The following is a 24,694-nucleotide window of genomic DNA, read 5'->3' as shown; positions in this document are numbered from 1 at the left end:
CCCTCTACTGGATACGTGCAAATGCTTAGTTCTGCATAAAGGCCCTGCCCAGGGGGAAGAGGGTGGGAAGTGGGAAGCAATCTTGGTAATTTGATGATTGGCTAAGATTTCATGTGTCCAGGATGGGACATTTCCTGGGGCAGGGTGCCAGGGCAAACAGAGACACTATCTCCTAGCTGGCCCTCATATGCTCGTGTGTGTGTGTGTGTGTGTGTGTGTGTGTGTGTGTGTGTGTACACACACACATATATACATATATATATGTGCAGACATATATATGTATATATATACACATATGTGTGTGTATTTTATATATATATAAATAAAATATACACACACACATACACACCATGTCTAGTTTGTTTGGTTGTACAAAACCCAGGCTGGCAACCTTACTTTAAAAATGTACAAAAAATAATACTGTAATTCTTACACAGATATAATAACATTTACTCTCTGAACACAATGTTTAGAAACCATAACAAAAATAGGCATTGTAAACAAGCAAACGAGCACTGAACTTAAGAGTATTTCATCATGTTTTTGCTTTTCTTCCTTGGTAGGTTAAAGGCCCCAAAACCTTCAAAGGCTGGCTTATCTCATTACCCCCAATGAGACCAAGTGCTAGGATTGTGATTATAATCTCAAAGGAAGTTTTAAAAACAAAACAAAACACCCCTTCTGGGCATCGAGAAGTGCAGCCCGAGTGAATCACCTGGATGTGGTGAAGATCTTGGAAATTGGAATGATATCGCGCAAGGTGGTAGACAGTGATGGTGGGAGGCTTGGAGAAGGCTGCACTGGGCATTTGAAGCAACACAGTTTGAAAAGTGCCAGGGCAATTTCTTCACAGTATTTCACATGCAAGAGGGATGGGGAGGAAGGGAGAGAAGAAGCCCCATGCTGCTTTAAGGCAGGGAAGGAGGCAAATCGATCCACCATCCTTTGGATTTGAGTTCCAAGGCTCCTACACTAGGGACATCTTCTTGTGCTCTCCTTTTTTTTAGGTGGCTCACTCTGGATCCAGAAAAGCCCCAATTCTCAGACAGCAGAGACTTGCTCATCTTCTAGAAACACAAAATGGGAAGGGGGTGAGAGGGGTAGAAAGAAATATCAACCAAAGAAAATTTTTCAACTTAATTCAACATTTACAATGCTATTAGGTCTCAATGAAAACAGTCTGTGCTATGTAAAATTACTTTCCAAATAAGCAATGTAAAGTACTTCACACATCCACTGATGAGAACATCACCAATTTAGAACCAGAAAGGCTCAGAAGGATCATTTAGTACAAAACTCTTATTTCATGGATGAGAAACCTTCTCAAAGTCAGAGGAAGTGATGGATGATATTGGGACCCAGATCTTCTGGCTCCAGCTTCTGTCCTTTCTGTATAGTAAATACTAACCTCAAAGCTCCTTTGTCTTTCTTCTGATTCGAAAGAGTCAAAGATAAAAGAGTTTTCAAAAGCAGTCCTCTCCCTACCAACATTTCTATCCTGGCATGTTAAGGTTCAGAAGGGAACCTAAGGATTTCCTCATAGTTACTGCTAACCATGTTACCATCTGTCAGTCTATAGATTTTTACATTCGTTCATCAGACCCTCATGAATGTGGTCAATGAAAGCAGAACAGATAATTTCCACAAAGGGTTTCAGATAAATATTCCTAAAGTTCTACTAAAAATTCAGACACAGGTAAAGGCTAAAGCTGTGAATTACTAAATATGAAGTTTATTTTTATTTAGAATTCAGTAGTTAATGAAATACAAAAATTAGTTTTGAAAAAATTTTTTTCTAAACTAGGTAGATCTACAGAGAATGAGGTAATAGATTTAGACAAATAATGTACAAGGTTTTAAAGCATAATTTAAATAATTCCTTCAGTCTTAATTTGTACTTCATTTGTATGAGAACAGCTAGAATCATTTCTGTCTTTTAAGGAAAGCAGTCGAAAATATATTAAACTCTGAAGGCCAAAGGCTGATCAGATGAACTCCTTCCGGTTTTCTAACCCATCCAACCTCAACACTTTTCCCTCTTTACCTCAAGAATATCACATCTTCCTTATACAAGTTTCTCAGTTTCAATGACAATTATTTCCTTTTTCTTTTAAGCATCATGTAAGGAAACAAGTCATGTATATACTTTATCATCATAAATGACTAACGAAGTCTTAAGATAACTTCTGGGTACTGTCAATTATGTTATCTCTTTATCATTAATGAAAAAATAAAATTAACTTGAGAAGGAAAGGGGACAAAACCCAGAGATACTAACAAGCTCTTATCTCTGAAAATATTTATTGGTATATGAAGAAATAGAGGTGACATGATGTAATATAATAATCATGATTCTGCAATAATGTAATAATTATGATCCTAGCTCTACTTTGCCATGTTGATCCTGGCCAAGTTCCTCAATCTTTTTTTTTTTCTTCATCCATAAAATAGACATAAGTCACTGTCTCGTGAAAATTTGGGGATGGTGATGGTGAGGAAAGTCATTTCCCAGGACTTCCCTGTGCTATCCCAGTCATTACCTGACTATGGCATCTACCTTGCTGTAAAATTCTTTAAAACATCATGTTCTCCCTCTCCCTCCCTCCATCGCTCTCTCTTTCTCCCTCCCTCCCCCCATTTCTATCTCTGTCTCTTTCTTTGTCTCACCTCTTCTCTCTCTCTCTCTCTCTCCATCTCTCTCTCCATCTCTCTCCCCATCTCTCTCTCTCTTTTTATCTCTGTCTCTCTCACACACATACACAAACATATAAACACACACATATCAATATCTTCAAAGTTCTAAAACTGTAAAGCGCTTTGCAAATTTCCAGTGCTATGTAAATGCAAATGACTATGAATTACCATCCTCCTCTGTGGAAAACCCTTGAGGCTGATAGGAAGCCAGTCGTGGGTCTGACTCATTTGGTTTATGCCACTGAGGTTTGTTCACAGGCCGGTTTGTTGGATGACTGTGCGGTTGCTGTAATGTGGAGGGCCCAGGTGTATCGCAGGGCCGGGCCACCATTCGAGACCTCTGGAGGGCGACATTGTAGTCTGGAGGTTTCCTGCTGGCTGGATGTGAATGTCCTTCTGGAAAATCAGTGATGGGAATTCCTACATAGCCTGGAGGGGTTGGTGGTGGTTCTCGATACCTGCCTTCCTTCCGTGCTGTAGTTAAAACAACGGACCATTATGAGAAAATAGAACTTGATCATCATAAAGCAGATTACCCTCAACCAGCCAGGCTCAGGTTCAACCTCAGATGGAAAAGCAAACAAAGTCTACCTTGGACAGAGATTTAGACTTTGTTCTATTTTGAGAAATTTAAGTTCCTAGGGAGGTGATGGAGACCGAGTTCAAAATAAAATCCTCAGGGCGGGTTTTGTGAAAAGACTCCAGAAGGATTTCTCTATGAAGGGGAAGGAAGGAGTATGGATTCTTGTTTTAGAGCCTGTTTTCCAGGGGTTCTTAAGTTGGGATCCATGGAAAATTTCAGGGGATTCATGAATTTAGTTGTTTTTAAATGTGTGTGTGTGTGAGAGAGAGAGAATTTCAATACATCATTTGTACTTTGTAGCTTTTGTAATTCTACACATTTTACTTTATGCATTTAAAAACATTATTCCGAGAAAGTGTTCACAGGCTTGGCCAGAATACCAAAGGGGAGACCACCATACAAAAAAGATTAAGGAATTCTGATCCTGCTTTAGATCCAAATGATTCCTTTGGATCTTCTCCAAGGGACCTCCAATACCTTCTCTGTAGGAATCACTCTTGACTGCTCAGTACCCTCAAATCTGCTATGGCTCCAATAATCACATAGAATATGTCTGGTATATTGGGGTCAAGTATAATCTCTGAGTGGAAAAATGGAATGAATTTCACCTCCCCCTGAAAAGGAGAATCCTGATCCTTGTCATCAAATATTTGAAAGGGATAGCATAAAGAACAAGCTTTCAAACTGAGAGACCCTTTTAATCCTTTTAAAATAATAGTACAGGAGGGGCCTTTTTGGCTCTTTCTCAAAATAATGTTTTTAAAGCATAAAATACAAGGAAGCCAACTGAAATACAATTCTACTTCTCTTCTTCCCCCACCCACAATTTAAACTTATTCTGTTTGTTAATCAAAAATGGAAGCACTTAAGTTTCCTGTCAATGAAAGTATGTATGTGGAAACCGGAAGACCATTTATTAAAGAGAAGGGAAAGGAGATACATGATTCAGATAAGGGTTGAACCAGATGGCTTCTAACATCTTTTCTAATTCTACCAATGTATATGCAATAAATAAAAAAGAAAAATGGAGATTAACAAATGTGATCTTCAGCTGATTTTGAAGACGGGGCAAAGGCTTATGCTTCTTTTTTTGACTTTGTGAGTAGAGCAAAGTACCTTTTTTCTTTATTTTTCCCATGCTGACACAGCATGGGAACTGAGGGAGACTAAAAACATAAACATGGGGGAGGGTGGAGAGAGAGAAGAATGGGGGGAAGAGGACTACAATTCCTCATTTTTCACCGAAATGGAGATGATTGCAAGCCATACTAGAAAAAATTTTAGTCATATCTACTAGGAAAGAAAAGAGGAAGCATTCTTTTTACCTTGCCTCCATGCTAAGATTCTAGAATTCAATGATAAATCCAGAAAAATTTATTGCTGATTCTTTACACAAAAGTCTACAAATTTATTTATTAAACATTTTACTACTTTACTTCATATTATTAATTTCCTTCATATTCTTGTATAGTTTATATTATATGCATTTAAATATGTTAATCTGTGAGGTGTAATTTGGCTTCACCACATTTCTACAGGAATCCATCACAAAGAAAAAGTTAATAAACTTTGCCCTAAAGTTTCCATAAGGAATGAGTTTCTATTATAATTAGGCTCTAAGACTTTACCTATGAGAAATAAAGAATTGGAATCTTAAAAAGAGAACTAAAGAGAATTCAATAACAAACTCTAGAAAACTGATTTTTAAAAGCCAATTAAAGAAACAAGTTAGATGATCATTGGCTTCCAACCAAATCTCTTCAGTTATCATTCATGAATAAGATACTGAAATATGAATATAGAGCTGAAGAATAAGATTTTGATTTTCTATTTTGCTATCTCCTTTAAACCGGTGGTATGAAACTCAAATAAAACTCAAAAAACTCAAAAAAAAAATATTGACTTAGAAAACCACTTCTTAACACCACTTATGTTCTATTTTATTTTTATTTTGTTAAATATTTCCCAATTACATTTTAATCTGTTTCAAACGTATTCAAAAATGTTGACACTTGTTTAAACCACATTTTTAATGAACTATCTTATCATTCCAATTACCATTTCTGTCACTGCCCAGAATAGAATTCCCTTTTCTGGTCACACCTATATATGTTCTCTCCCATATTCGAAAATAAGCACCTTGCAGAAGGACTAACTTGCTTTCATTATTTGTAGACTCAATGCTTAGGAGAGTGGTAGGCACATAGTGAATACTTAATAAATACTTTTCATTGATTCCTTCACTTTTTCACCCCATGGATTTCAGAAAACATTAGAATGTATTAAATGGTCATCCTTCAACTGTATAGGATACAGACCTGACAAACGATTCTAATCCTTTGAAGGACAAAAGGAACACAATTTCTTTGCTAAAGGGAGAGGCATGTAGAATGATGATATACAGAAACTCTGATTCTATCTCTATATTCACATTTTAATATTTAATGAACTAATGCTTTGAGTATCCCATACAAAATATATGCCATAGGTACTAAGGTTCATGAGATCTGTTCATTTCAATTAAATAAACATTTATTAAGCACCTACTACAAGGTAGACACTGTGCTTGGAATTGGGAATGTATGTCCTTGCTAAGGACCTACGTTACACGTGCACAGACAAGAACAACATAAAAAATAAGAAATGGGAGCAAAGCAAAAATCTAGATAAAGTGCTGAAAAATATGAGAAGGGGAAAAAATCACTTTCAACTGGTGAGGGTTGGAAGAAATTTGGGAGGGCTACGATGGAGGAGGATACCTGGGTTAAAGTCCTCCTTTTTTTTAAGTCTCCAACTACATTCTTTATTAGTGACTGGAAAATTCAATGTGAATAAACATGATACAGCAGATTAAAAAAGCAAACAAAATTTTTTAAATTAAGTTACTGTATACCAGGCAATTTACAGAGGATACAAAGTGTAACAATAAGAAATATTTGCCCTCAGGAACTTCAAATAGATACAAAAGAAGGAAGGGAGGGAGGGAAGGAAGGGAAAGAGGGAAGAAAGGAAGGAAGGAAGAAGGAAGGAAAAGAAGGAAGAAAGAAAGGGAGGGAGGAAGAGAGGAAGGAAGGAAGGACCATTAGGTACTTGAGTAGAATAATGGTACTACTGATTTGATTAATGTTCTAAGTAGCCTGGGCAGACACCTAAATAATTTGATATGATCTGGTCTAGACCCATCTGAATACAGTGAGTTAAGTAAATTTGTACTCAGTCACAAATCACACCAGAAGCTCAATGAAATTAAAGGAATATTAAAAAAAAAAAAAAAAAAAAGGAATGAATGAATAAGTGAAAGCTGATGTTCAGTAATTTCAGGCATGTCAGTTTCTTCATTATCACATTAGCAATTTTCTTAGCAAAGATACTAGATAAATTTGCCATTTTCTCCTCCAATTCATTTTATAGATGAAGAAAGTGAGGCAAACAAAGCCAAGTAACTTGCCCAAGGTCACACAGCTAAGCAAGTTTTAAGGCCAGATTTGAACCATGAAGATGAGTCTTGCTCACTCCACGTATGGCACTCTATCTACCATGTCTCCTACCTGCCTCATGTCTTATGTTTTATGAACTATATAGTGCACTTAGCAAGAAAGGTAGGGGTTGTACTGTCCCCTTCCCTGATTATATCATATTACATTATGTTCAGTCTTGGGCAAAATAGTTTAAGAAGGGTATTCATGAGTTAGAAATAGTTGAGATGAGGGTGACAAAGATAGCAAAGATCCTTAAGATCATTATAGCTTTGCAAGATCTGCAAGCCCTCCTTCTAACCCTTGTTACTTGTATGACCATAGCCAAATCATTTATTAAGTTACAGGTGAGTTGCTGACTTCTGAAGAGAGAATTTCCTGTATTACTGATAAAATCAAAAAAGTCTCATGCTAACTAGTTACTATATTTTTGACTAGAGTGACAAAAATTGTACTTGAGGAAGATAAGAACTGAGAAAAGATAGGATAAAGCCACTGAAGAAATTGGTTTGATTGGAATGATGGGAGGTGATGCCATATTTCAAGGGGTTTAGGATGGAGGGGGTGGTAAGAAAAAGCTAGCAGAGAGTACATGCTATTCTTTCTTTGATTTTAGTATAGTGAAGGGTAGATAGATTCAGCACAATATGTTCAGATAATAGGGTCAAAAATAGGTTTCTTAAGGCTGGGAGAAATGCAAACATTTTATTTTTTGTAAGCATTAGTGAAGAAATAAGGAGACAAAGAGAGATGAAAGATAAGATAGAGATAATAATCCCTGAAAGAGAAGGGAGGAGATGCAATTAAGGATAAGAGCAAGATAAGAAATTTATGTACAAGAACTATAACAGAAGAGAAGCAAATGAGTAAAGATCTATAAACATTTTTTGGTATGGAACAATTTTGTTTTATTTTGTTTTGTTCTGGTAAAGAAGAAAGCCAGATCATTTGGTGCTAATAATATTTATTGTGCTAATAAAAGTTATAGAGACTTTCTTAAATATGAAAACTCCTGACCCTATTGATAACTCAAGATAATTTTTCTAGACTAGTTATCTTGGATTATCACTAGGGACAGGGCTTTTAAGAAATCAACTTTTGAACCACTGCTGGATCACATGAGGATTTCAAATTGCTGCCCAGGATCCATTTTAAACCAACTAAAATTCTGAAAGTGACTCTCAATCAATGTACAGTTCTGGACATGGACAAGGTAAAGGGACTGCCTCCATTCAGAAAACATAATAGCCCCTCTCCCACTCTTTCTTGGAAGAAAAATCAAGATTCAGATTCAATTCCATCTTACCAATAAGACCCTTTGCAGTAGTACTCGATGTCACGGATATGTGAGCAGGCATAGGAACAGGTTTTGTTTCTTCTGTAGTGACAGATGTTAAGCTACTTGTTTCTGCTTCAATGGAAACATCCTTCCCACCCCTCCGTTTGATGGTGCCTGTATCACCCTCTGAATCTTCTCCCCAGTATCCAGTTGAGGATGCCCAGCTTGCCCTTGACTGGGCTTGGTCAAGGCTCTCTCGACTTTGATTTTGTCTGTTGTACTTTGTGCTATGATCAGAAAACATGACTGGGTCCATATGACTGCTTGAAGCCCACAAGGCTGCACCATCCCCTGCATTATCAAAATGTGCATGCCCAAAAGGAAGTGTCTCCCAGCTTCTCTGGTGTGGTATAGTTTGTATATTATCATGGGAACCACTTGAGCAAGAAGTCCAGCTTCCACGGCCACTGTCTGCTGCATCCAGTGAAGCTCTGTCCCCCTGGTCCTGTGAAAGTTCTTCAGTACTTGGGGAAGAAATCACTGTAGCCCCAGCATATAAACCCCGAGTCTCTGATACTGGTGCATAGGACCTAAATGAAAAATAGAAAAAATGGAGAAAAATATTACTAGTATCACAAATTTTAAAAATCTTCAACCAAAAAGAAAAAATTCTCTCTTTTTTGGGAGTTGGGGTGGAGTAGCTTAATTGCCCATCATAAAACCAGGGAAAAACCATTTGTCAATCTATTATGAAGTTTTATGTGATTTTTCCCTCCTTTTATCAATACCATGATATATAGACCGACCTCTCTCTCTCACACACACACACCACAATTTGACAATGTACTCATTGAAATTAAAAATTACTTTCACAAGGCCAATGAAAACTTTAATACATTGACTAATTGGTTAAGGAAATAATGTCATTAAAAAGCATTGAATTGAATCTAAAATTACATATATTAGTGTGAAAAATGAGCTTAAATATGACTTTCTACCTTAATAAAAAGCCAGTAAAAATGCTTTGGGGTAGAACTTCTTCTAGATATTCCAAAATGGTATAGGAATTTAAAAACTGAAAGAGAAAGATTTTCCTCACATATATACCAACAATGAGATTGTTCTAACCAATCATAATGGAAAAACAAAGTGAATGAAAAATAATTCTCTCCTATGACTATAACATACAGCAAGATAGGCAGCTTGTCAGATTACTTCATCTTTGTCTTTATTATGAAGAGGAGTTTCAAAAGACTTGAATGATTTTGAAGGAGGAAGATAAAGGACTAAATTGTATTTGAGAAACTGCACAGAGTTCTCACTAACTGTTCATGATTGCAAAACTCCATCTCTTTAACATAAACATAATTCAATTTCACAAGTACTTATTAGATTTATTTTATAGACAAAGCAGTAATCTACCAAACATAGATTCACAATCCCCTGCACCCCCCCACCTACCCCACCCTCAAAAAAAAAAAAAAAAAAAAAAAAAGCCTGGTCCTTGCTTACCTAAAATATCATAATCTTTGAGAATAAAAATTATAATACAAGGAAAACGATAAGATGTATATTGGGTATAAATAGGTCTGTATTGTGTACTCCTAATTCCTGAGCAAAGAGTGGTATTAGAAAAAAAAAAAGTTGAAAAATTGTATCAAATGGAAAAGGAAGAAAGATGGTCATTTAACAAGACTAAAATGATGGATGGCTGAGAGATCAGAGCCCATCAGTCAATAAGCATTTAATCTACTATATTCCAGGCATTGGCACCTCAATGCCAACTAAAAGAAGAAAGTTTCTACTAGATTGTATGAATCCTTTCTGGAAGGCTTCTAGAAAGACATGGTTAAGAATTACACAGAATGAGAAGGGCTGCCATTTACATCAGGGATGTGAGAGCTCCATCATAAGTTTATTAGACCTTGAAAGAATGGAAGTGGGTTTCTAGGAGGGAAAAAAAAAAGGAATCTGCTTTAAGTTGAGGAAAAATCCATAACAAGTTACAAAGGAAAACTTTAAAAACAATTTTTAAATGAAACATAAAAAGATTCTTACCCTAAGCTATATTGATCTGGATCGAGCAGAGTTCTTCTCTCCATTCTGCCCATACCTAGATTAGTTTCCACAATGCTGACAGAATGCCGCTGTCTCCTCTCATCATGCAGTGAGACTGGCATTGAATCAAAGGAAGAATTGCTGACAATACTAGATCGGGAAGAGATTTCACTGTGGCCGGAATCTGAAAAATTATCCACAGTGCCACTAGGAGCCAAAGTATAACCTGCGCGGGAAAGAGAATCATATTCATCAGTGATCCCAAGCATAACAAACCTGAATTCTAACACCAAATGTAAGGAAAGAAACTGAAAAATAATACCGGTGAACAGAAGAAAAAAAATTAACACATTTTAAGCACGGTGAGAAAGTGACAAAAAGGTCAAATGTAGATTGACTTCCTCAATGAAGGATTCAGAAAAGTAATAAGTGAAAAGTGAGATATGAACCTGCAATGGTGTCTGAGCTTCACCAATAACTTGAAATGCTTTGATTTCTTTAGCTATCAAATGATGTAAAAAGTGGTTTTTTGAGATGAAAGGAGATATAGAATTAATGATTACTTCAAATAATTTAACTTAGAAAATGTAAACAGTTAGCCGTTCCATAAAATGTTTGTATAATTTAAATGTCTTGTGATTTCTATGACCTTGCTTCTTTTTCAGTGTTATTGATGTTTCTCAATGACAAGCTTGCTGCGTGAGTTTTTTAGCTTTATAGGAAGAAATATACACATATACATATACATATACACATACATACATACATATATGTGTGTGTGTATATATACATATGAAACAGATCTACACAGTAAGTAATTCATAATAATTCATAATAATATTTCAAAATATTAGTTTTGTAGGCAACATAATAACAATTTCTACTTACACAATGCTCACCACCATCATTTCCAAATCCTAAATCAGACAGTAACTTGTCTATATTATGAATGAGGAAAAAAGATTGAGGAACTTGGCCAAGGTCAATATGGCAAAGTGAGGGGCAGAGCTAGAATTATAACGCATGGGATCTGAGATCAGTGGTTATTGCATTACACCATGTTGCCTTTATTTCTTTGAAACAGAATTTTCTCATCTATTCATAATATTTAGACTTCCAGATTCCTTTTTCAAAAAAAGCACAGGTCTTGATAACTTTTAAAAATCAATCTTTTTTTTTTTTTTTTTTTTTTTAATGCTTACTAAATACAATTACACTGAGCTCACAGATCTGATCTAAACTTTAAAAGTCTTCATGGTATATTCTCCTCAAAAAGAAAAAAACTAAAAAAAGAAAAAAGGAAAAAAATAATCCTGGAAAAATATTTAATTGTAAAGAGCAGCACTGGCCATGTGAAGGAACTTCCCCATTTTCTTTAAAATGGCTATCTAATTTTGTGAGATGATTCCTGTTATTCCCACCCCTCTTTTGGTTCTATAAACCCCACCTATCCCATAGGTCCGTGGTGCATTGTTATTCTTGTTACTGTTCTCACTTCCAAGAGAAGAGGAGGAACTGGTTAGGTCCGACTGTCTGGAGCCACAAGATCTCAGCTGATTGCCACTGCCACCTAACAACAGGATGAGAAGAGAGTTTAGACACCTATTTGGTAGAGACACTAGAGACTGATAACCTGCACAAAAATGTGCAGATGGTTTAACTTCTTGACATCCAAGCGCCATCAGCATGTGTCATTTTAATGAAATGAATACTAGTTTTTATTTTACTTTTTTGCCCCCTCTCCAAGGGGGACAAACAATTTTAGATTTTAGTTTAATGTCCATGTTGTTTCAAAAAATATAGGAGGAGAAAGTGCCCTTAAGGGTTAACTGGCAAAAAAGGATTACCTGCTATTCTATTATAGTTTCAAATTATCAAAGATATTGTCTCCTTAAAAAAAATCAAGACCTGAGTTAATATGATGAAAAAGGAAACCAGGAAGACATGTGAAATGTTTTCTTTAAACCATTCTTCCACATGAAATGTTTATTAATCCAAATTAGTTGTCTGTTTCTGAGAAAATGAAATCTGTCATATATCGAAAACCAAATAAGACTCTAAAAAAATGCAGTATTAGTATATTTTCAAAGAATAAATACTTTACATTCTTCTTTAATATAATAATCTTGGGAGGAAATTGACTAGACATCATAGCTAAATTACTACAGGAGAATCTTAGAGACTACAAGCACTGTACAAAGTTTAAAAATGCAAATTATAATTCACAGTATCTGAAATACGCAGCATTTGTTAACATCACCACAACAAAACTCATTCATAATTTATTCTACCTTTCCTCGGAGAGCTTTGTGGAGAAGTTGGAGGAGAAGAGAGTTGTGAAGATGCATTTGATATTGTATCATCTGCTTGTTTCTTGTGACGTTCCAAACTTCCTTCTTCTGATAAAGAAAGAATTTTCTTTAAAGCTTGTGGAGAGTTGATACCTATAAGACAAAGAAAATCAAACTTGAATTAGGATTATATTAAATGGATAATACAATTTTCAAGACTATTTTTATTCATTTGTTTCATGATCATTTATGTGCAATGCCTCTTCAAATGAAATGGTTTAAACTTAAATTTTCCAAAGTTCTGAAAGCTGTTCATAGAGCAGCTCCAAAGTTGTGTATGGTAAAAAAGTTATAACTTCTACACACTGAATACCTTTGCCACATGAATCCTAAAAAAGAGCTTGCCTCACACACCCTCCAAAATCAGCGAGAAGCCAATAGTCAACTTAACAATTTATAAAGCACTTTCAACATAAGTTGGCAATGCGAGTAGTAGTACTCACATTTTACCGATGAAGAAACTGAGATTAGAAAGGTAATCTCTCTAAAAGTAATTTTATATGGATAAAAGTAATTTATCCATAGTCATATGATAAGACAAATATTTGAATTAGGTTTTCTTATGATTAGAAGATTCCTTTCATTACAGGAGAATATGAATAACTTCATGTTCTCTATTTTTATTCTCAAGTATCACAATTTTCAAAATCAGTGGCCAATACCAAAACACCTAGTTGTAAACCAACAAACCCGAGTCAAAAGCTTTCACAATGATGATGCTAATGAGAGGCAACTACCTGGCCAAGCTTCCAACTTGGGACTATGGGCTTCTCCCTGAGCACATTCATACTCTTCACTACTCCCTAACTTGTTTCTTCCTTATGTTCTAAGAAGAATAAGCAATTTGAACTACTAACATACCTTTTGGTCATCAATCTCTTATGTGTATTAGTTTCCCTATTAGCATATAAACTCCTTACAGGCAGAGACTATCTTGCTTATTTTTTATCCTCAGTACCTGCTAAAATCCTTGGCACAAAGTAAATGTATAAATAATCGATATCTTCCTGGCACACAGGAAATATTTAATAAATGTTTTATCTATCTATAAATGCTTCTCTATTCCAGATGATGTTACTTTAAAAGAAAGGATTAAATGTCCATCATTCATGAGATTTAGTTGTACTTCTAAAGATCAGTTTCAGTGGTGAAAGAAAAGGAGGCTTAAAAAAAAAAAAAGAATGGGTGATAATGAAATAGAGACTTTCAATAAAGACATTTTAAGAAACTTTAGAAAAATGAGGAAATAGTTAGAAATGGTGATAGGTTCAAATGAAGGCGTTTCTTCCCTACCCCCAGAAAATTGTCTAATTATTGAGGGGGAAAAGAAAGCCAATGAATAAAGATCATGAAATGGGAGTAAACAAAGGATAATTCCTTAGGAGGTTAGATGGGATAAGATGTAAGAAAAACACACACAAAAATGGTTAAAGTCAAGTTTACACTGGATAAGAATAAATATATACATTTACACAGTTAAAAAAAAGGTAAAAAAGAGAATTGAACTTTGAATAACTGAACCTGAGTTTTAATCTCAAATGTGCTTCTTGTTACCTGTGTGATCCTGCATAAATCACTCCATCTCTGTGTTCTCATTTGTGAAATGATGGGATTGTATTAGATGCCTTCCAAAGTCTATTGAAGCTCCAAAATTATGATGCATTTATAATGCATGCAATAGGCAAAGGCTAAACTTCTTATTATTATCATATTTTCTAAGTTATTCTAGTTTTAACACTATCATATTGTTTAATGTGTATTTGTTATAAAATAAAGCCAATTCTGCCTTTTCTCCAAACCACACTAATATATACCCACAATCCACTCAGAAGGTTGGCTAAAGTAGGAACACAGGAAGATAAAAGGAATGACAAATTACTTTTCAAGTGGAAAAATTGAATAATAATTTTTCTCCTTAATGGCTAAGAAAATATATTTCACCAACTACAAAATGAAAGTACTTTAGCATTAAAAAATACTCTCCCCTAAATTCGATAGGCTATTGCTCACAAGAAAACAGGATCAATAACAATAAATAATGGCATTATCAACTTTTACTACATTTAACTCACCTCTGCCTTCAGAAATCATTGCATATAAGCTCATGATCAAAGTAAAGCACTCAGTAAAGCATAAATAATTTTAAAAGTCTATAACACAAACTATACTTTTTAAAGTAATTTCATTTTGAGTGTAAACTATTTGGATTTTTATTTTTCTTCCCAGGTTATTTTTACCTTCTGAATCCATTTCTCCCTATGCAACAAGAGAACTATTCGGTTCTGCACACATATATTGTATCTAGGATATACTCTAACATATAAATTTAACATTTATAAGACTGCTTGCCATCAATAATGAAGATGAACCAAATCAGTTCCTATAGAGCAGTAATGAACTGAACCAGCTACACCCAGCGAAAGAACTCTGGGAGATGACTATGAACCATTACATAGAATTCCCAATCCTTATATTTTTGTCCACCTGCATTTTTGATTTCTTTCACAGGCTAACTGTAACTATTTCAAAGTCTGACTCTTTTTATACAGCAAAATAACTGTCTGGACATGTAAACATATATTGTATTTGACTTATATTTTAACATATTTAACATTTATTGGTCAACTTGACATCTGGGGAAAGGGGTGGGGGGAAGGAGGGAAAAAGTTGGAACAATAGGATTTGCAATTGTCAATGCTGAAAAATTACCTATGCATATATCTTGTAAATAAAAAGCTATAATAAAAAAATTACTTCATTAAAAAAAAGACTCCTTGCCATCTAGGGGAGGGGGTAGAGGGAGGGAAGGGAAAAGTCGGAACAGAATAAGTGCAAGAGATAATATTGTAAAAAAAATTACCCAGGGATATGTTCTGTCAATAAAAAGTTATAATAATAAAAATAAATAAATAAATAAAATGAAAATAAAGTAATTTCATTTTTTCCAGCCATTGACAATGCAAGACACCCAGAATCATGTAGAATAAAGGCAAATGATCACATAATAACCAGTTACTGAAATTCAATTAAGAAGCCACATTCAGATTAAATTTTCAGAAATATACAAATTCGTCCAATGCCTGTACAGTAGAACCTATCTGCTGAGTATGGAAAAAAAAAAAATCATGGCATGCATCACCTACCAAATGGAGGAAGATCCTTTACAGGGACTTTTTTTCGTGATGGATAGAGAGAAACAGCAGGAACCTGTAATCCTGGGTTTATTTTATGTGGCGGTGGTGGCTGCTGCTGTGGTGGTGGCTGTGTTTGTACTTTCTGTTGTGTTCCTGCCCTCGATGCGACTGGTGATGTGTCAGGTTTGCCAGATTTTTTGTCTCCAGGATTCTTAGGCACTGTGTTTTTAGAAGAAAATCAAAGTATTAATAACTATTTAAAAGATAACTTCAAAAACACTTACCATTAAAGTGTATATTTAATAGTAGAAAATACAATTATTTTTGATACACGGCAGTAGTTCTTATTTCTTCAAATATTACATAAGAAGCAGTGTGATTTGGAAGCTAGAGAGCTGGAGCCCCTGAGACTAAGGTTCAAATCCTGTTTTTTATGCATGCTAGTTGTGTGACCTCAGAAAAGTCACTTCTCAGTGCCATAAGCAACTCTTAAAGAATATATTTCAGAAATGGTGCTATCAACACTAATAAAGGCATTCTTTTTACCTGGAAATTTCCTATACCAGTTGGGGGAAGGAAGAGAACAATTCAAACAGGTTCAGTCCCTATGTCTACCTTATCATCAAAAAATGTATTAGTTTCATTAATCTTACAAGAAACAAATTATTCTTAAGTAGATTTCTGCCAAAGATAGAAGATAGTATTTGAACTGAGTTTTGGAGAAAGCCAAGAAAGTTATGAGGAGTTCTAAGTGAGCATTCCAAGCATCAGGGGTAACCAGTGAAACTTTATTGAGTTGGAAGCTAAACAGGATTTTATTTTTGACCCTGCAGTAATGGGGAACCACTGGGGTTTGTTGAGTAGAAGAAGTGTTACATAGGCAAAGGGATTAGGAAAATAATTTTGGCAGCTAAGTTAAGTGAAAGGCAGATTGGAGTGAGAAGAAACTTGGCCAGAGCCAACCAGGAGACCACTATAATAATACAGATAACAGAAAATGAGAGCATGAACTAGAGCAGTAACTATGTAAGTGGGGAAACATATATACAGACATATATAAGATGCTGCAAAGATAGAATTAAGACTAGACAATAGACCAGATATGTAGGGCTGAGTATAAATGAAGATTTAAGGATGTTTTGACAGGTACTTTAGTGGTGCTGTCAACAACAATAGGAAAGTTGAGAAGAGGGGAAATTTTTTGTTTTGGATATGTTAACTGACCATGAAATACAATTCCCTTTTCATCATAGGAAGGTCCAGGGCTATGCTGGTAAATATTTAACACTTGTTTCTCCAGAAAAAAAGAAAAGTAGATACAACATATTTTTAATTTGATTCTTCGTAACTAACATTTTCTCCAAGATAATCAACAACAAAAACCAAACTCTGATGTGTAGCACGTACAAATTTCTAAAGTATAAATGTGTACACTGAAAACTAAACAATTGGCTCTCAAAATACAGTATGACTGGGCTCTAGCATACTCTTAGGGAGGTCACATACTTCGGGGTCAGAAAGTAGCTTACCATATCAGACACTATCAATCTGGCAGTTTGTTTTGTTCAATTGTACACTGTTATAACAGAGGATTCTAGGGGGGGTCATATGGGGAAAAGATATGAAAACTCACTCATTAAAATGTTTTTTAAAATAATATTTAGTAAATCTAATTTAGTAAAAAGTAAAATTTAGTTTAAAAAATTAGTAAAAATAGTAATCTCATGTTCATGACCTTAAAAGCAAATAGGAAAAAAAAAATCTGTTTGCGACTGAATTACCCCCCTTCAAAAAATAATCTCCCATAGGAAATCTTTGACACATTTTGAGGAAACAATTTCTTCTAATAATGGTACTGAGTAGTTTTTTTTTTTTTAAACATTATCATACTTACTGAAGTTCAACAAATAGTGCTACTTTCAATTTAAAAAATAACTAATTTATCTAGGCAATCAGGGAGCAAAGAATGCTAATTTCATTAATTATACTACCAGAATATGTGTTGGCAGGGAGTGAGATGACAAGCACATTGTGTATCCCACTTAACTTTTTGTAGTTTGTAAGTCTGGCCTGATTACTTACTTAAACTAAGCCTGACTCAAATTTTACATAAAATTCTCCAAGCCAGATCTAACATTGAATTTTAATTCAGGTTCTTCTGACTCCAGGGGTCTATCAACTGTATCACCTCAATGCCACAAGATCCTTTACTTTATGTGTCAATTTATCCATGTAAAATAAAAATCAAGATTCAATAATACAGCTTTTTCATTTCTTACTGAAACTTTTAACTTCATACACACACACATACCCCTTTTTGAATAGAATATTGGGAAGTGATAAGGAAATATACATTCCAAATGACTGTATTCATTTAGATAACTTTTCAAATTCTTAGTTTGACATTTTAAATGGTTAGTCTCAGAATGAATCCTCCAGAAAAGGTAAAATTTTATGGCTTGAAAAGGATTACAATTCTTAAGGCCTGTCCCCAAAGTTGACTGTTTTTCTTTTTAAACCTTCTATTGCCTAATATCCAATCTGGCTTTCTTGTTACTCGATACCCACAAGGACCCAAATGTACTTTTGCAGATTTCCACATTCATTCTTCCCTGCAACCACTCTTATAGGAAAAATAACTTACATGTATTAGTTGCAGGCTCACACTGCAATGATAATGTTTGAAGACTCTCTTCATCCATTTCTAGATCCAAGTTGGACAGGTACTGTTTCACTTTGCGAGCCATTTGGGCATCTTCATATAATTTTTTGGCATTGAGGAAGGAACTCCGGCGTACACGTTTTTTGTGTCCACCGGTCTGTGCAACATCGAGTACTGCTGCATTTGTACTCCCTTGACTGAGAGATCTGAAAAAGACAAAGAAAAGATAATGCAGTTCACTTTAGAACAAGGTTCCCTGAGTTAATAAGAAACATGCCAAAGGTTGCATGGATATAAATCTATACTGAAAAGCTTACATGCCTCATTCCGGTAAGACAAAGAGCTTTTAAAAAAGTAGATGGATAAGGGTAAAGAAAATAAATGACTAAAAATCATTACAACTGCATAATTACATATGTATGTGACAGCTATTCTGTTCTGACTAGGCAAGTTCCAATTCAAACATCTATCTAGGGGAGAACTTAAAGTAGCTTTCTTATATAAATCAGCAAAGAATAATAGTGTCTCTAAAAATTGATGCTTTAAAAAAATTTTAATTTAAAAATTAAAACTTTTTAGGAAAAAAATAAACTTATGCAGTTTAAAACTTGATGTTTTCCAAAAATGTTTCCATAACTAATAAAAATATAAATTTAAAAGTTCAAATAGAATTTAAATAAGAGTAGCTGTGATAACAGGTTACTGGAAAATTTTTTTCTTCTATTTTGGTCTGGACATGTTAAGTTTTTGTAAGTAATGCAATCAATAAGTTAATATGAGTACAACAGTCATGCAAACTTGAACACATGTATGGAAACTATTTGGCACATGAATTGTTAAGAATAAAATTTTAAAAGAATTGATTCATAGGATGAAAATAGTAGTTAGTTGAGCTATAAAAAATGTTAAGTTTATAACATCTGGAGGTCAATCTTATATGCATTCATTGCAGCAAAAGAAATAATGATTTCACTGGTCAAATCTTCCTTTTCCCCTAAGCACCCACATTTGGATTATTCTAAGACATACCAGTTATATTAGGATCAAGCCAAACTGGATATTTTTAAGTATGTCTGCCCTATTTCTTCTCTAAGTAATTGTTAATTATTTCACAGCTCTCGTGTTCATGACCTCAAAAGGAAAAACCCCAATAGATTAAATGATGTCAGTATGTCATCTAACATTCTGCCAGAGCAAGGGGGTTAACAAAAGAAAAAAAAAGCTAAAGCATCAGAAAATACAAATAGCAGACAGAAGAAAAAAAAAAAAGATGCAAATGGATAGAGTAGGATGTACATCTGTGAGTATTGTCACCGGCCACTTACCCCAAACTTCTCCATTTCTTCTTCCTGTAAGTGAGAGCCATGAAGATTGAAGCATGGGTATAGAAAGAGAGACAGAGAAAGATCACAAGCTCAGAAAGAAAGGATTAGACCTCAGGACAAGCAAGTGTACTAGAAGCCCACAAACATTAACAGCATCATCTCAAACATACATTTTGTTATCAAATAGCAGGTGTACTAGAATGATGCCATCTGAAAAAACTATAGTACAGTTCTTCTTCTAAAAGAAGAAAAACTGTGTCTTTTCAGAGAGACTAGATTTAAATGCCATCAATGAAATGTCAGTCATATTATTTAAAATTTGAAACAAAAACCCAAACTAGTTGAATTGCCTTTTTTTTTTTTTTTAAAACAAAACAATTTAGCAGTATTGAAAATATTCATCAGATTGTGTGTAGAGCCATAATATCATCATCATTTAGGTGATGCGGATTTTTCAATCCACAAACCATCATTTGAAGTTTTAGCCCCAAGACTTACTAGAGGCTAATGTATCAAGTGTTATTTGAAATGACCTACCATAGCTTACAATGTTCCAATATAATTTCTATTAAAGAACAGATAGGACCCAATATTCATTTTTTTTTCCTGAGTTTAATTTAAAAGGAAAACCATGAAGGTAGATTATGTGCTATTAAAGATGAAAAACATACCTAGTTCTAAACATTAGAGCTGGATCCATGTTAACTGAAGCCATTCGACCAACATGACGAATTTCTTTTGCAATCATTCTTAGCTTTTCAAAATTAACCAAGCCATCCACTTTTGAATCATTTCCTGTAGTTAAAGGAAGGAAAAAACAAAAAAGAAAGAAACCAGAATGGTGTTTTCTTCTAAACTACTCACAAGAAAAAGGAAAAAATCCACTCAGATTTCCAATTTACCTTCATGAAGGAATGTAAGATCTTTCTTAATTACAGGGAATAGAGGGATGATGGGGGGCTGCAGGTTTTGGCTGTTTAGAACATTGCGATATTTTGCCATGTTTCTAGAAGGATCAAACAGGTCCTGGAGATCCTGAAATAACTTTTCATATTTGCTGGGAAGTTTTTCCCAAGTAGTCCGAAGTCTTGCTACTGGTGCCAGGTTCAAGCCACTGGGAAACAAATTGAAAAGATGAATTAGGTGACAAGATGTAAAAAAAACATCTCCTAGTAACAAGTTTCCCCTACCTAGTTGTACACAGAATCCCTTGACATAGTCTATCTAATTTGGTAATACCAACTCTTATTGCTATAAAATGTTAGCATTTACCAAACATTGAGTTCACATCAGCCCTGCAAAAAAAGGTACTAGAAATATCATTATCCCTGTTCAACAAACGAAGAGACAAAAGCTCAGTGGTAAAATGACTTATCTAGTATCATACAGCCAATAGGAATTGGAGTAGGGATTTCAACTAGCTCCATGTCCATTACTTGCTCTCTCACATTATCCTGCTCACATTTTAGAGTCCAAGAAACCAGGAATACCTCCATGACACTTTAAAGCATAGGAATAGATTCAGATGAAGTAAAATAGAACAATGCTAATAAACATTTTATACTGAAAAGATCACATTCTATATAGTAAGTAAAATATTAATAATGATGATCTCAGCAATAATGTACTGACACAAAATACCTGCAAATTTAGAGTTGATTGTATAGTACGCAAATTCTTCAACTTAGAAAACTGTGAACATAACATTTTACTTTCTATTTTCTTAAAGGTCTTCAAATTTAAATCCTAAATTTGTCTTAAATCATTAACTTCAAGAACATAGACCAGAAAAAGAACTGACCAAAAGTTGTTATTCAATTCCCCATTCAAACCCAGTAAAGCTACAGTACAATTATTCTTACAGATATGTCCTAATCTTTCGCTTGGTAGTTAGATTCAATTTATAAGTGGGATTGAATCTGAAGACAGACCAATCATCTTCATCCTCTTACCTGATGATTGCAAACATTGAGTTAAAATTCTTGCATTCCCTACAGTGTAATGCTATCTTGATGAAGTGTTTAATGGTCTTCATCCTCTTTAGCTGGTTGGTCTCTCGTAAGATTTCAGATGCTACCCAAAATGTTTCCTGATTAATAACTTCTTCAAATTTTTTCAGGTTTACACAGCTTGTTTTTGATTTGAGCTTAAACAAATCATCAATGTATTCTGTGGGTTCAATGTTCCGAAAAAGTTCAAAATTTCTCATAGAGAGTTGAGTAGCGACTTCAACAGTGCTGAGCTGCAAGAGGGAAATCTGACTTTCTCGTAACAACTCCTGAGCATCTTCATCTGAACAAAGTGTTTCTGTCTCCATGTTGTTTTTCAGATAATACCTATGTGAAATAAAATGTCAATGCAATAATCCGTGGAAAGAATAATTCAATCTTTTACCAAAGGAATCCAATAAAAATTCATCGGGGATTCCTGACAACACTTTCCAACTCCAGCAGTAAATATACCAGTTTTTTCATTCAATAGATCATGATGCCATATGAGACACTGGCAACAATTGTCAACTAATAAATCAAATTGAATTTGCTTTTGAAATGGCATTAATTACTGTCCTTTGCCCCATTTCTTTCTCTTTCCTTTACTTAATTTCCTCTATTACCTTTTCTCCTGAAGTAATTGAAAGTTATTCTCATTCAAATGAACCAAGTTTAAGGGCTCTGGGAAAGAAGACAGGAAAGCTTTTGAAGGGGATGTCCTAGAGCCTCATTCTAGTTTTCTCAGCTGGAAAGAATGTTTTGATCACAGAGTAGTAAACAAGATTTAAAGCAGGTTATTTACTTATTTATTTTTGCCTTTGCATCCAAGTAAGGAGACATCTTGGCTCTAGGATTCTCTGTGAGTTTCTTGATTGCTTCCCCTTTTCTCAACTGATGAATGAAAGTGAAATTAGGATCTCCAAGGAGTTTTATGCAGTGGGGCAGGTAATTATGATCCTCTCAAAGACCAAAATCTTACAACAGACAAAATTCAGTATGAGAGGACTTCACTTGAGATGAATTTAGGCTTATTTTATTTTCCTGAAATATCAAAGATCTTATATCTTGCCTTTATATAGTACAGACTCTGCTAGGATCAGAAAACATCAAAGTTTCAGTGGTTGATTTGATCACAACTCTGTAAGGAAGTTACAGCAAATTATGATTGCACCAATGAAAATAATATACATAAATCTCTTTATAAATTATAAGGGGCTATATTATGATCTTCCCCTTATTAAGGTGTGAAGACTGAGTCTCCCATAAATTACATAACTAGTTATTGACAGGGTTTGAGCTAAGGATTTCCAACCTCTAGAAATTAACTAAAAGCCCAGTTATTGTTTCTTTACATAAATCTAGTTGCATGGTTTTATCAGCAAAGGCAGGGTTAACATGTCATATTTTTGAAAAATGAAATTAGTCCTGGGTTTTATAGATTTATGAGATAGAAGTTTTCCCAGGGCATTTTCCCTAAAAAGAATAGGTGGAAATGGAATATTGGGTGCCTTTCTTGGATTAAATATTGAAATCAGCCTTGCCATTTGCACATTTTCCCAGGGCAAGTAATTATTTATGTCAGAAGAACACTGTAGAATGTGCAATTGATTTATTTTATTAGTTATGAAACAATTCCTGGGGGAGGAATGCTGTTTAAAAAAAGTTAAGAGGAAAGGCTGGTAAAATGTAAACATTTATAAGACTACTCTAGTCATCTCTTTAAAAACTAGAAGTGGAGGGAATTAATAGTGGAAAACCAATTAGATAATCATGGATGATTACCCTAAGTCATTTTGGAGCAAGTGAAGCAACTTTAAAATAACCCTTCAAGAGGAAAAAAAAAAAAAAAACTGATGTTGTGTGTCCTATGATTGTCTACCTTCCACTCAGTTGTATTCGATCAGCCAGTTTGGAAAGCTGATCAGGAAGTCTTCTTTGTTTAATTACTCCCTCAGGAGTAACAGAGACCTCACACAAGGAGTATTGATCAGGTGTGGCAGTCACAGCAAATTCCCTGATGGCCTGAATGACCACTTCTTTCGCTGTCGTGTCCTTGCTGATCATGATGTACCGGCTCTGCTGGTCTGCCTTAAAAACCCTCAAAACTTGGTCTGGTAAATCTAAAGGAGAAAACAAAAGTCACATGTGAATATTTTGGAGGCAGGAAATACAGGATACAATTTGGAGTCAAATGAAAGGGAGGACCTGAAAACCTGACTATGATCAATTATGCCATATTTTTTTTCTTCTTCCCTCAATCTGCATATCCCCCAAGTCATGGCTTGATCAAGATTCACAAATTCTAGAATTTTTATCTTAAAATTATGCCAATTACCTGTAGGCAGGAAGACATACTATGAAACTAAGTCAAGTAATTCAGAAAAAGAATGAGACTGTGCTTCAATGGATCTGACAAAGGATTGGAATGGAGCTATGACATCATTATCAAATCAGTTCTGATTATAAGATAAATGTAAGACTAGTCCAGAAAACAACTCATCATATGGAGAATATCTGAAATACAAATCACTCTTATATTGGTTTTTTAATAATATGGTCTACTATCCAATTTTACTTAATTCCATTCAACATACAGCTAATACATGATAGATTCTGGGTTATAAACTTGAAGCAATAATACAGTCTCTCTCTATTTCCCAGAAATTTATGTTCTAACTGGAAGAACAAAACAAACACAAATAAAATAAATATTGGTAAATAAAAGAGGTCTGACCAGAATGACAGGAGAGAATTTAAAAGAGAGATATTATTTACAGGCTGAAAAGGCATTATCAAGACAGGCTAAACATTGGTGTCAGTGGTTGGAGGGTTTAGAGAAGTTGAAAGAGGACATGTGAAATGATGTTTACTAGAGTAAACATTTTTGCCAGAGCAAAGCAGGATAAAACACAAATATGAGGATAGGGTTCTTGAATACAGAAAACAGGGATTCTCAGCCTGGGATCTACAGAACCACAGGGAGATTGTGACTAGATTTTATAGATTTCTTAAACTTGGATGAGAAAAGAAATCTTTATTTAAATTGCAATCCTTTATTTCAATTATAAGTGAACTTCCATTTTTGAGATGGGGTCCAGGACACAAAAAAGATTACATATTTTTCATCTAAAGATTTGTAAT

General features: G+C 34.6%; 1 protein-coding gene across 12 annotated transcripts in view; it reads right to left on the bottom strand.

Moving 5' to 3' along the window:
- Positions 1–216: 216 nt before the first annotated feature.
- Positions 217–24,694, bottom strand: part of RAPGEF2 (Rap guanine nucleotide exchange factor 2) — a 294,557-nt gene continuing 270,079 nt past the window's right edge. For 2 of the 12 annotated variants that reach the window (XM_051965601.1, XM_051965602.1), the window contains 13 exons: positions 23,433–23,673; positions 21,515–21,898; positions 20,465–20,676; positions 20,234–20,357; positions 19,563–19,586; positions 18,220–18,443; positions 15,585–15,794; positions 12,382–12,534; positions 11,538–11,660; positions 10,091–10,316; positions 8,060–8,622; positions 2,863–3,168; positions 217–1,067 (listed from right to left, as the gene is read on the bottom strand). In XM_051965601.1, the coding sequence (XP_051821561.1) occupies positions 1,042–1,067; positions 2,863–3,168; positions 8,060–8,622; positions 10,091–10,316; positions 11,538–11,660; positions 12,382–12,534; positions 15,585–15,794; positions 18,220–18,443; positions 19,563–19,586; positions 20,234–20,357; positions 20,465–20,676; positions 21,515–21,898; positions 23,433–23,673 (2,816 nt within the window). In that variant the 3' untranslated portion in view covers positions 217–1,041. The remainder of the gene's footprint in view (positions 1,068–2,862; positions 3,169–8,059; positions 8,623–10,090; positions 10,317–11,537; positions 11,661–12,381; positions 12,535–15,584; positions 15,795–18,219; positions 18,444–19,562; positions 19,587–20,233; positions 20,358–20,464; positions 20,677–21,514; positions 21,899–23,432; positions 23,674–24,694) is intronic. The other 10 variants (XM_051965610.1, XM_051965609.1, XM_051965606.1 and 7 more) reach the window with 7 other exon arrangements.

The sequence above is a fragment of the Antechinus flavipes genome, chromosome 6 (assembly GCF_016432865.1).
Source record: "Antechinus flavipes isolate AdamAnt ecotype Samford, QLD, Australia chromosome 6, AdamAnt_v2, whole genome shotgun sequence".
Taxonomy (NCBI): Eukaryota; Metazoa; Chordata; class Mammalia; order Dasyuromorphia; family Dasyuridae; genus Antechinus; species Antechinus flavipes.
This window is presented reverse-complemented; position numbering and strand designations above follow the sequence as displayed.